Source organism: Garra rufa, chromosome 18 (genome assembly GCF_049309525.1).
Source record: "Garra rufa chromosome 18, GarRuf1.0, whole genome shotgun sequence".
Classification (NCBI taxonomy): Eukaryota; Metazoa; Chordata; class Actinopteri; order Cypriniformes; family Cyprinidae; genus Garra; species Garra rufa.
Window position 1 is genome coordinate 19880910 of NC_133378.1, and position 12974 is coordinate 19893883.

The 12974-nt window shown below is 34.7% G+C and overlaps 1 protein-coding gene across 1 annotated transcript in view; it reads right to left on the minus strand.

Moving 5' to 3' along the window:
• atp2b3b (ATPase plasma membrane Ca2+ transporting 3b) overlaps positions 1 to 12974 on the minus strand; it is an 89116-nt gene that overhangs the window by 15141 nt on the left and 61001 nt on the right. Inside the window, exons 17-18 of the mRNA XM_073822667.1 lie at positions 11229 to 11336; positions 8003 to 8185 (exon numbers count right to left, since the gene is read on the minus strand). Of these exons, the coding sequence (XP_073678768.1) occupies positions 8003 to 8185; positions 11229 to 11336 (291 nt within the window). The remainder of the gene's footprint in view (positions 1 to 8002; positions 8186 to 11228; positions 11337 to 12974) is intronic.

Genomic DNA, 12974 nt, shown 5'->3' on the forward strand with positions numbered 1-12974 from the left:
TTGGCAAACAAACAGAGGTTTACTGATAAAATCAATACATGGAAGAAAAATTATATTCAGTTTAAAACGTTTAAATAATAATTGTAGTATTTTTTTCTACAATTAAGTGGTTAATCTTGTTGTAATATTTATTTTTTATTATATATTGTTTTATGTCAATTATTTAAATAGGAATATATAAACACCTACATTATACTGTACAAAAGTAATACAAGACTAATATTGTTCTGTTTCATGTTAAACCGAACTTTTATTTTGACAGGTTGCCGTGAAGTTTCTGTGTAGAGTATGATATGATGCTAGTTTTCTCAAATGAAATTCATACATACAGAAGCAAACGGAACATGCAGGATTCATATTAAAACGGTCTTTTTGCTTTTCTGTTTTCACAGACACTAGTCCATATCGCGATTTGAATTAAGTGACAGACCAACTTTTGATTTATTAATCCAAAAATCAACGAATTCCGTGGCCTTCCGCGCTATAGTAGATTTGGTTTTTATGAATGGAGTCCTGCGTGTTTTCGTGGAAGAGACATTGTAAATGCGCGACCATGTGGAGACAGAAATGACATGCCTTCGTGTAAATAAGATAACATAAGGCAATTTAGTTTGTTTAAAAAAAGAACAATGTATAGACCTGTTCTATAGGAAAGATAACCTTAAATGACTTCTATTGTGATCTGGCGTTATATCGAAAATAAAATGAACTTGACGTTCAAGGGGGGCGGGCAACAGACCGCAAAGGATGACGGCCACGCCTGGGCTGATGGGAATTGTAGTTCCCGCTACCTCCCGTTCGCTCCATTCGCCTGAGCAAACGTTTCTCAGAAGACCTATCGTTTTATCGAGTCATGAGACCACGGTAGTATCGAAAAAAAATTGCTATCGCGGTACGACGGTATTTACAATACCGTTACATCCCTATTATGGATGGATGCATTTTATTGGACTTGTTTTGGACTGATGAAGAGAAACACCCACCCACTGCCATTATAAAGCTTGGAGGAGCCAGAACAATTTTTAATATATCTCTGATTGGATTCGTCTGAAAGAAGGAAGTCATATACACCTAGGATACCTGGAGGGTGAGTAAATAATGCCCTAATTTTCATTTTTGGGTGAACTAGACCCTTGGTCTGTTCCTCTCTCAAAGCTGTTTGAATATAGTGTGTATAATACTATTATGGTGATTTGAATGAAGCACTTGGTTACCATCCACTCTCATTGTATATAAGTGCAGCATGACCATTCTTCAAAACATTTTCTTTCATGTTCCACAGACGAAAGCAAGCCATACAAGTTTGGAATGGTGTGAGAGTTAGTAAATGTATTTTTAGAACAGAATTTTAACTTTTGACTCAATTGACAGCATATTTAATCTTTGCTTGTTTTTATAAACTGACAAACAAGCTGATTCGATTTTCAACAGCATGACAATGATGCTATCAATAGAGCTGAACTCGTTTTGAACCCTTGTTTTCTGATATCTAGACATATGCTAATGTACTACGTTTGATAGAAAAATGATTGAAGTTTAGAAGATGCCTACAGAGGAGAGAACAGGAGACAAGTAAAAATAGATTTAAGCCATGAACCATGTGAACCATGGAACAGAGAAAAGACTGTATGAGGATCTGTGGAAGGGAGACGGAGTCAGTAGCACAGAGATGTTAGAGGATGCTTTCACACAGTCTCATGATGGAAATTACAAGATGCAATATCTGGAAAAAAAAGTAACAGAGGGAAAGAGAATGAAAGAGAAAGAGACAGAGAGAAGAACCTTATAGGGCTTATACTCGAAGGTTTACCCCTGTGTAGGCTCAAAAGCCAGAGCAGTGCAGCACTTTGAGTACCTCTGCTTACTGAAAAACCTCATCTTTTTAGCAAACCACGCTTGACAACAGAAGCCTCCCAGAAAATAAGTGAGGGCCATGTTCTCTCTGTATTCTCTCTGTGGATTTTTGGACTAAATTCAGGTTTAAATATAGGTTTTTCTTGCAATGTCCAGACATAATTATTTGTTTATTAAATAATTCATTCATTATAAATGCAATTTAAGAATTTAATAAGTTAATTAAATTATTTAACTTACATAAAAGTCATGTCTTATATGGTATTTTCATATGATACAATATGATATTCTATTGTCCAAAAGTATATAACAAACCCTACATAACAATGCTACTTTAAAGCTGAAGTGTGTCGGTTAAACACATCCACGGATAACTATAAATGAGTCATTTTGAGGTTGATTTGTCCAAAAAGTGCAAACAATTGTCTTGACCAGTGTCACTGGATTGGAGGCAGGACTGTTTATCTGTTTATCCAACCAATGGTTCATGTTAATAAAATCTGATGCATCATCATTTTTGCAATCCCATTTGCTCAAAAACAACCACTTCAGCTTTAAAAAATATATTGGATTCAAAGTGCCATGCACTTAACACTAACATTTTTTTTTACACATTCTGTTGTGGGTAATAGGTTTCATTTTGGACAGAGAGAAGACAGAGAATGGCTTATCGAGAAACAGGGATTTGAAAACAAAACCAACACTGTCAGACAACAAAGAAGAACCCAACAGCAAGAGAAAAGGCCCGACACAGCAAGACAGCACACAGAAATCGAGAGAAGGAGAGGAGGGACTCGGGGAGGAGACACAAACAGCGGCCCATAGAGTATCAGTCAAAGCCAGACAGGCCATCTTGCAAAGAGCCACTCAATCACAGAGAGACAACTACAGAGAAGGTTTCAGATACAGAACAGAATTACCACGGCACACACGGTGGGGTGTTGCATGTGCTGCTGTGTGTGAGGAGGAATCCTCTGTGCGTGTGCGTGTGTGAGTGTGTTTGTAAGCGTTTTCATGTTTCGTGAGTGCGTGAGTGTCGTGTCTGACACAGGTAGGGAAAGCAGGGAACTCACTCCCGGGAGCGGCGCTTGCATTGGCAGTGGAGAGAACTACATGAGTGGGGGTAGAAATATTGGTTACGTCATGGAGCTGGCTGAGCACTGAGGATCGACGTCTCACAGCACCCTGAAACGAACCACTTCTCTTGAACGTACTCACTACCTCCATCTGCAGGAGAGAGAGAGAACCACATCATATACACACTTCAGAGCAAGAAAGAGAGAGAAAGAGCAACAAGGAGGGAGCAGAGCGAGGAGAAAATATGCTTGTGATACTTCACCCGGTAGGAGAAAACAAAGCTATGTTGTACATCTTCAACTTTTGAAGGATAGTTACTCAAAAATGAAAATTCGGTCATTATGTATTCCTCCTCATGTCATTCTAACACAATTTGCTGTGGAAAACAAAAATTTGGAATAAACCACATGCTGTTTTGTCCTTTGTGAAAACGCGGGAACCGTCATAATTATTCTTAAGAATTTCTCCTTTTGTGTTCCACAGAAGAAAGAAAGTCATATATAAAACAACAAGAGGCTGAGTAAATGATGACATAATTTTCATTTTTGGGTAAACTATTGCTTTAAGGATCTGCAACCAGGATCATAATAAATTCATGATGAAATCATAACTGACCCAATTAATTTTCTTAGTGCATGGTGTGGTCCTTATTTAAAATGATTTATTGGTGCATAATATGACAAAGAAAATAAAAGTCTTGTTTAATCATTCATCAAAATAACTAAAACTATGACTGACCACCAAGACCTGTCATTTCAAGATCACTTTCTACAATTTTTTAATAAAAAAAAAAAGTCCTGAATATCACATTTACTCAAGAATAAACAAATTAGTTGCAAACGGCGTTCCACATTCAATTTAGAAACACAGCAGTTAATTTGTGACCCTGGGCCAGCAGAGGTATGTAAGGAAGTAGCATAGGTATATTTGTAGCAATAGCCAAAAATGCATTGAGTAGGTCAAAATTATCTTTCATGGCAAAAATCATTAGGATATTAAGTAAAGATCATGTTCCATGAATATATTTTGTACATTTCCTACTGTAAATATATCAAAACATAATTTTTGACTAGTAATATGCATTACTAAAAACTTCATTTGGCGATTTTCTCAATATTTAGATTCTTTTGCACCTTCAGATTTCAGATTTTCAAATAGTTGTTTCTTGGCCAAATATTCGAACAAACCATACATTAAATTTGTTGAGGCAACATAAAATAATTTGTTACACAGCTGCCTTAAAATTTAGATTTCAGTCAACTTGAAATGTTAAGTTTTTCTAAGTGACAACTTAGATATTTGAGTTGATTCAACCTAAAATTTTAAGGCAGCCAGGTAACAAACAAAAGCTGTTAAGTTTAACAAACTCATTTTTTAGTTTAGTCAACTCAAATATCCAAGTTGTCACTTAGTACAACTTAACATTTCATAAACTTATTTGATTCGACTTAGCTTAAAATTTTAAGGCAGCAGGATAACAAATTATTTTAAGTTGACTCAACAAATTGTGTTTTTTTTTTTACAGTGTACAACAATTGAACGTTTTTTATTTATTAAACGTTTAGATGATATATAAATCTCAATTTTCAAAAAATGGACCCTTATGACTGGTTTTGTGGTCCAAAGTCACATTTATCAGAATTCTGTTCTGTTTTTCCACAAATAGAGTGTGGGTGTCACTGCAGTGTTATTTTGTATCTAAATGGCTTTGTTAAAAGATCAAATAGACCGCACAAGTTCACTTTGTAATAAAAGCTAACATAACAAATGTATACCTCTGCAACCATAGCACCCCAAATGTTTCACTTCCCTGAAACTCACTTTGTGCACTGAATCAATTTTGCATGCAGCCCTTAAGAACAAGGCCAAACGGAACTGGGAAATGCCATAAGAATATGCAATCATCTTGCATACGACTTCATCGATAATTAATCTGCAAATACCCTGTGTCAAAAACACAACACTGAGAAATGGAGGCACTTTCCTCAGTGGAGCCACGCAGAATGAAAGCCATGATTAGATTAGGCTGACTGATGATATGAGGCCAGCTGCTATAATGTGTGTCGTGTTTTGCCTACTCAGTGTCGAGCCGTGAGGGAATCAATGGAAACCTTGTAAGGAGCTTTACAAGCACTTCAGCAATCCATACCGGGCACTCAAAATTTAAAAAAATGTCTATATAATGCTCTACTATCCCATCAAGTCTGCTCACTGATGGTGTATATTGGCAAGAACATGGCCAAAAGAATAAGTGCTACATCATGCATGCATGTGCGTTGAGAACACTCTTGCTCTTTCTAAAGTTACAGTAAACCAGTAGGCACCACAACCCACCTCCTCTATGCCTGCTGACCTTAAATATCATATACAGTCAAACTAAAAATTATTCAGACATCAGATATTTTTTTTAATATATATTTTTTACTAGTGGGTGCAGGACACTATAGTTCATTTGTGTAAGTGAGGATAGCAAAATAGGAAAAACTTTTATGTTTTTTAAAGATGTATTTTTTGATCAAAAATACAGAAAAAATCTGTAATATTGTGAAATATTATTTCAATTAAAAAAAAACAGTTTTCTGTGTGAATATATTTTAAAATGTAATTTATTCCTGTGACACAAAGCTACATTTTCAGCATCATTACTCCAGTCTTCAGTGTCACATGATCCTTCAGAATCATTCTAATATGCTGGTTTATTATCAATGTTAAAATTGTGCTGCTTAATATTTTTGGGAACCTGTGATACTTTTTCAGGATTCTTTGATCAATAAAAGGTTAAAAAGAACACAATTTATTTAAATAGAAAGGTTTTCTAACAATATACACTACTGTTCAAAGGGTTGGCATCAATTAATTATTATTATTAATTAATACTTTTATTCATCAAGGATGTGTAAAATCAATAAAATGTGACAGAACAGATTTACATTGTTAGAAAAGATTTATATTTTGAATAAATGCTGTTCTTTTGAACTTGTTTTTCATCAAAGAATCCTAAAAAAAAGAAGAATAGGTTCCAAAAAAAATATTTGGCAGCACAACTGCTTACAACATTGATAATTCTAATAATAAATCAGCATATTATAAGGATTGCTGAAGGATCGTGGACACTTAAGAGTTGATGAAAATTCAGCTTTGCATCAAAGGAATAAATTATATTTTAAAGTATTAAAATAAAAGCCATTATTTTATATTGTAATACAATTTTGCAATATTACTGTTTTTTCTGTATTTTTAATCAAATAAATGCAGCCTTGATAAGCATAAGAGACTTTTTTAAAAAACATACAAGTCTTACTGATCCCAAACTTTTTAGCGGCATGTGTACCTTTCTATCAAGGTGAGAATGTGTGAAATGTTAAAGGTGTCTGAATAAATTTTGTTTTGATTGCATATGTACCTGGCGCAGTTCTGCTCAGGAAACAGTAATACTAACAGAAAAAAAAGTAATACTAACAACTCACAAGTGCATAACACAACAGATCATATCACAAAGACCTTACTTTGTTCCCGTCTAGCACAATTTAAGGAACCAGCACACAGCAATTCTATGCAAACACATAAAGAGAGAAAATTCTCACTTAAAGTCATGGATTCCAGACTGAGAATTATGATTAGCACAAGAGCAATTCAGTTCTATTCAAGGAAATTAATTTAGCATTGGATTCAAATCAAATTACTTCAACAATCCAAAAAAAAAACCCTGTAAGCTGAATTTGCAGGAAAATTGTAGAGAGAAAGAGATAGTGAAAATGGACAGAGAAACAAGATAGTATAATACACATTTGGCTGATTAAATATACAGATGAAATTAAAACAATAACTAAGGTAGGCACATTTATGATGTACCATATCAGTAGATATTAGAAGTAAAAAAAAAATTGTATCAGCAGATATGCTACTGTTCAAAAGTTTGGGGTCAGTTTTTTTCCCTGAAAGAAGACGAAATAAGAAAGGATGAATTAAATTAATCAAAATGACAGAAAAGACATTTACAATGTCAAAAGATTTCTCTTTCAACTATATGCTGTTCTTTTGAACTTTGAATTCATCAAGAAATCTTAAAAAAAGTATCATAGTTTCCACAAAATTATTAAGCACCACAAATCTTTTAATCACTGATAATAAGCATCAAATCAGCATATTAAAATGATTTTTGAAGGATTATGTGACACTGAAGACTGGAGTAATGATGCTGAAAATTCAGCCTTATATCACAGGAATAAGTTACATTTTAAAATATGGTAAAACGAGAAAAAAAATCTATTTTAAATCATTTCTGACAATCTTAATATTTTCACTGTATTTTTAATAAAATAAATGTAGCATTGGTGAGCATAAAAAAACATAAAAGACCAATTTTTTTTTCAAATCTTACTGACCCCAAACTTCTGAACCCCTAATTTAATACTGTATACTATAATGTACAATATAAAACTCACATTTGGCATTTAAAATGATTGATTTTTTTATTTATTTAAACAAAATAATATAGAATTTTAATATCAGCCATAACATGAAAATTATTATCAGCTTATCATATCGACCAGATCTGTAATATTGGTGCATCCCCAGAGTGAAACATTGTTCAGATCCTCATCAAATCATTCAAGCTCTATCAAGTGTGAGGAACAACATTCTCAAGTCCCATGCTGTGACTCTGAGCCAAATGAGTTACTAAGTAATGAATTAGGACTTTAAAGGACTCGAGTTACATAATAGAGTGGCAAAACAGAGATCTGAGCACGGGAAGGGGAGAGGGAATGTTATAGATTCATGTTGGGGGAAATCTATACGCATTTAGTGAAGGGTACCAACAGTGGAATGCAGAGACAGAAATATAGAGTAGCAAAGGAGAGGAAGAAAGGATGAACTAATGTTGGTGATTCAGAGAGGGTCTAGAGAGAGCGAGGAGAGAGGAGGAGGAAACTAAAGGAAAAGCAAAAGAGCATTCTTTGAGGAGACATTAGTTCTACTGTCTGTGGAAACCATCTTACGTGAGTAGTGCTCTAACTAGTTCTACCAGAGGGATTGATTGGTCAGAGGTAAGGGGTCTCATGCACAGCACCTGAGTCTGGATACGGTTAAGGCCTCTAAACCAGAGGATCTGCCCCCTGCGTAGCTCTCTCTCAGCATGGTCTATCTCCTCCTCGTCCTCGGCCAGCTCGTCCTCCGTCATCTCGTCGGTCCCTGGCCCATGGCCTGCTTCCTTCAGACACTTCAGGTGACTAGTGGGCACTGTGGCAATCACCTGAGATGAAAAGAAGAATTCGTTTTAGAGGAGTAGACTGACTATGGAAGCCTGTTTCTGCCACTGAATAAAATCTAAAAAGGTAACTGCGACATTTTATCTCACAATTCTGACTTTTTTTCCTCAACATTGCGAGTTCATGCAATTCTAACTTTATAAAACACAATTTCAAGTTGATTTAACTCAATTCAGAGAAAAGAAGTCAAAAATGCAAGTTCTACAATTCTGACTTTTTTTCTCAGAATTGCATGATACAAATTCGCACTTCTGAATTTTTTTTACAGAATTGCAAGATATAAACTTGAAATTGTGTTATAAAGTTAGAATTGCATGAACACGCAATTCCGAGAAATTAAGTTGCACCAGTCAAAACGGCTTTTCATTTCTGCTGCTGAATAAAACGTTTAAAAAAGGTAATTGCAACATTTTATCTTACAATTCTTAATTTTTTTTTCTCAAAATTGCGAATTCACACAATTGTAATTTTATAACACACAATTTCAAGTTTATTTCAAGCAATTCAGAGAAAAAAAGTCAAATGCGAGTTTACATCTCACCTTTTTCTCAGAATTGCATGATACAAACTCGATATAAACTCGCATTTCTGGCTTTTTTTCTCTGAACTACGTGATTTAACTTGAAATTGTGTGTTCTAAAGTCAGAATTTCGAGATATAAACTTGCATTTCTGCCTTTTTTTCTCTGAAATGCGTGATATAAACTTGAAATTGTGTTATAAAGTCACAACTGTCAGATATAAACTTGCATTTCTGCCTTTTTTTCTCTGAAATGCGTGATATAAACTTGAAATTGTGTTATAAAGTCACAACTGTCAGATATAAACTTGCATTTCTGCCTTTTTTTCTCTGAAATGCGTGATATAAACTTGAAATTGTGTTATAAAGTCACAACTGTCAGATGTAAACTCGCATTTCTGACTTTTTTCTCTGAACTGTGTTATATAAACTTGAAATTGTGTTATAAAGTCACAACTGTTAGATGTAAACTCGCATTTCTGACTTTTTTCTCTGAACCGTGTGATATAAACTTGAAACTGTGCTATAAAGTCACAACTGTCAGATGTAAACTCGCATTTCTGACTTTTTTCTCTGAACTGTGTGATATAAACTTAAATTGTGTTATAAAGTCACAACTGTCAGATGTAAACTCGCATTTCTGACTTTTTTCTCTGAACTGGGTGATATAAACTTCAAATTGTGTTTTATAAAGTCAGAATTCTGTGAACTCGCAATTCTGAGAAATTAAGTCGCAATTTTGAGAAATAAGACTTTTTTCTGAGTTTATATCTCACAATTCTGACCTTATAACACAAAATTGTGAGTTGAATAAAAAATAAAAAAGATAATTGGAGCATTATCTAACAATTCAGATTTTTTTCCCCCTCAAAATTGCAAGTTTACACAATTCTAATTTTATAACGCACAAATTCAAGTTTATTTAAAAAAAAAAACAGAAATACAAGTTTACATCTCGCAATTCTGACTTTTGTTCTCAGAATTGCATGATACAAACTCGATATAAACTCGCATTTCTGGCTTTTTTTCTCTGAACTACGTGATTTAACTTGAAATTGTGTGTTCTAAAGTCAGAATTTCGAGATATAAACTTGCATTTCTGCCTTTTTTTCTCTGAAATGCGTGATATAAACTTGAAATTGTGTTATAAAGTCACAACTGTCAGATATAAACTCGCATTTCTGACTTTTTTTCTCTGAACTGGGTGATATAAACTTCAAATTGTGTTTTGTAAAGTCAGAATTCTGTGAACTCGCAATTCTGAGAAATTAAGTCGCAATTTTGAGAAATAAGACTTTTTTCTGAGTTTATATCTCACAATTCTGACCTTATAACACAAAATTGTGAGTTGAATAAAAAATAAAAAAGATAATTGGAGCATTATCTAACAATTCAGATTCCCCCCCCCCCCAAATTGCGAGTTTACACAATTCTAATTTTATAACGCACAAATTCAAGTTTATTTAAAAAACAAAACAGAAATACAAGTTTACATCTCGCAATTCTGACTTTTTATAACATTCTTCCAAGACAAAAATGAGAAAAATGCTTATGAAGCTGGAATTAGTGCTTAACTTGCATGACCCAGTTCATCTACCAAGCTCTGAGCTTCCTGCTGCCCATATTTGGATCTCCTATGAATATGGCAAAATGACTGACAGGCAGAAAGTACCTCGGCTTTGAGTGGTTAAACAATGAATCTGTGGTCTGTGATATCTGTCAGGCAAAGGGGATTTAGCAGGTTTAGCAGGTCTATTTTGGCTACACCAATCTATGAGACTTCCAGATGCATAAAATCGATCATCCATCACTGCAAAATATTCACAGGAGGATGAGAACCAAAGAGCTTGTCCACCAATAAAATGCTGTACTGAGTCTGGTGTGGAAGAGCTTGAACCCAACTGAACACCCCTGGGATGAATTTGGGATGAGCCAGACCTCATTACCCAACATCAGTGCCTGACCTCACTGATGCTCTTGTGTTTTAATGGGAGCAAATTCACACAGCTATGTTCCAAAATCTGGCAGAAAAAAGCCTTCCCTGAAGAATAGAAGCTGTTGTAGTGGTAAAAGGAGGACTAATTCTAATTAATGGACATTGGTTTAAAAATTAATCGCATATGGCACATTTGGGTATGGAGTTTGGGTGTTTACATGCTTATGGCCATGTTGTGTACTGTGTAATACAATTAAAATGGAAAGTAAATTAGACGCACATAAAATAATGAACACTTATTTTAATATTTTCTTAAAGTTCACAAAAAAATATATTAAAGCATACGTGACTGTAGGCAGGATAACCATTTGTGTTTATAAGGAAATCTAATACAGCTAATCCAATCATTTCAAAATGGCCAAATATCAGCCAATTAATTGGTTTCTTTTGGAAAAAAAGATGTCATATCTGTTTTTTGAAAAACCTTAAACTTGATGAAATACTTGACACCTTAGTCTCAGAATCTTTGATAGTTGTTCTTCTTATTCATTCCGTGTCTCTTGCTCTCCTACCTGACCCCACAGCAGTTCTCCAACTCCCACGAAGAGGCACCACAGCCATTGCTCCACATTGAGAGGGGCACAGCTGAAGGGCTTGCCACCAAACTGCACAATCACAATCTGTATACAGGTCAAAAGGAAACAAACAAACACAGTCAACACCAGCTTACTCAGCACAGAGAAAATGTAAGCACCCAGTACATCAGTCACCATCTCATGTCACCTTTAAATACCAAACCAAAATAGTCTGTTTAAATTTGTGGAATGGATTTAAAGCGATAGTTCACCCAAAAATGTAAACTCTGTTATCATTTGCTCACCCTCATTTATTTTAAACTTGCATGCATTCCTTTTTCTGTGAAACATAAAGAAGATATTTGTGACACGTGACACGAGTCCGAATTAGCAATTTTTTTAAAAAATGAGTTATTATTATTTTCATAACTCTCTTCATCTGTTGAAATGCTACTGGTGCACTGTCTCAAGCGGCTCAGCTTATGTGTACAACCGAACAGCCATTGCAACCATTCAAACTATACTTCACTGCACTGTTCAGGCGGCATAACCCCAGGTATGTCACCGCAATCTCAGGTTATAAAGAATAAAAAAGGGAAAAAAAACTCTTCCGAACTGTGTCTAGGGACAAGTTTGTCATACCACTGTTATGACTTCAAAAAATCCAATGCAAGTCAAAGGTAAACAAAACTGTTCGGTTACCAACATTCATTCAATTATCTTTTTTGATCAACTGAAGACGGAAATGCATACAGGTTTAGAACTACATTATATATATATATATTAGGGGTGGGCATAGATGAATTTTTTTAATCTAGATTAATCTAGATTAAATCTTGGAATTAATCTAGATTAATCTAGATCAAAATGGCTAATTTGAATTCTGCTGAAGGCATTCAGAATATGTGTGCTACCCAAATAATGACTTAAAGTCTTTGAGAATGGATCATAAAGCTCATAAAGCTGTTCTATGATAATTTGTTGATGAAAATAAATTATGTTCAATTAGATGTACTTGTGTTTACTAACTAACTAACAATGAAATATTTTTTCTACCTATTAGATTGTTTTTTTTTTTTTTAACGTCAACACCTACCCAGCCCATGTTACACCGTACTTTTATTTTGACAGGTTGCCGTGAAGTTTCTGTGTCATACAGTATGATATGATGCTAGTTTTCTCAAATGAAACGGTAAAAGTGACACTTACAGCAGTTTTGGAGATTGAGTTTAACTGTTCATGTGAGATGAAAATGCCAAAAATTACCGGGAGCGTCACGTGTGTTTCAGTATGCGTGTAGTAAAAGCTCGTCTCCCCAATGCATACATACAGCTAGGCAAACGGAACATATCGGATTCATATTAAAACGGTCTTTTTGCATTTCAGTTTTCACATACACTAGTCCATATCGCGATTTGAATTAAGTGACTGACCAACATTTGATTTATGAATCCAAAAAACGACGAATTTACGTGGCATTTCGCTATAGTAGATTCGGTTTTTATGAATGGAGGACGACGTGATCCCATCTGTGTTTTGGCGGAGGAGACTTAAACGCGCGACCATATTCTATAGTCTTCGGTATACATCCGCGTTAAACTATCAAGGTGAAAGTCACCATAGCTTGCGTAGTTTAGACCCAGCTCCCAACCCAAATTTGAGAATAGATTAACGGCGATATTTTTTTTATCGCGCGATAAGAGTTTCACGTTAACGCAGCACGTTAACGCCGAAAACGGCCCA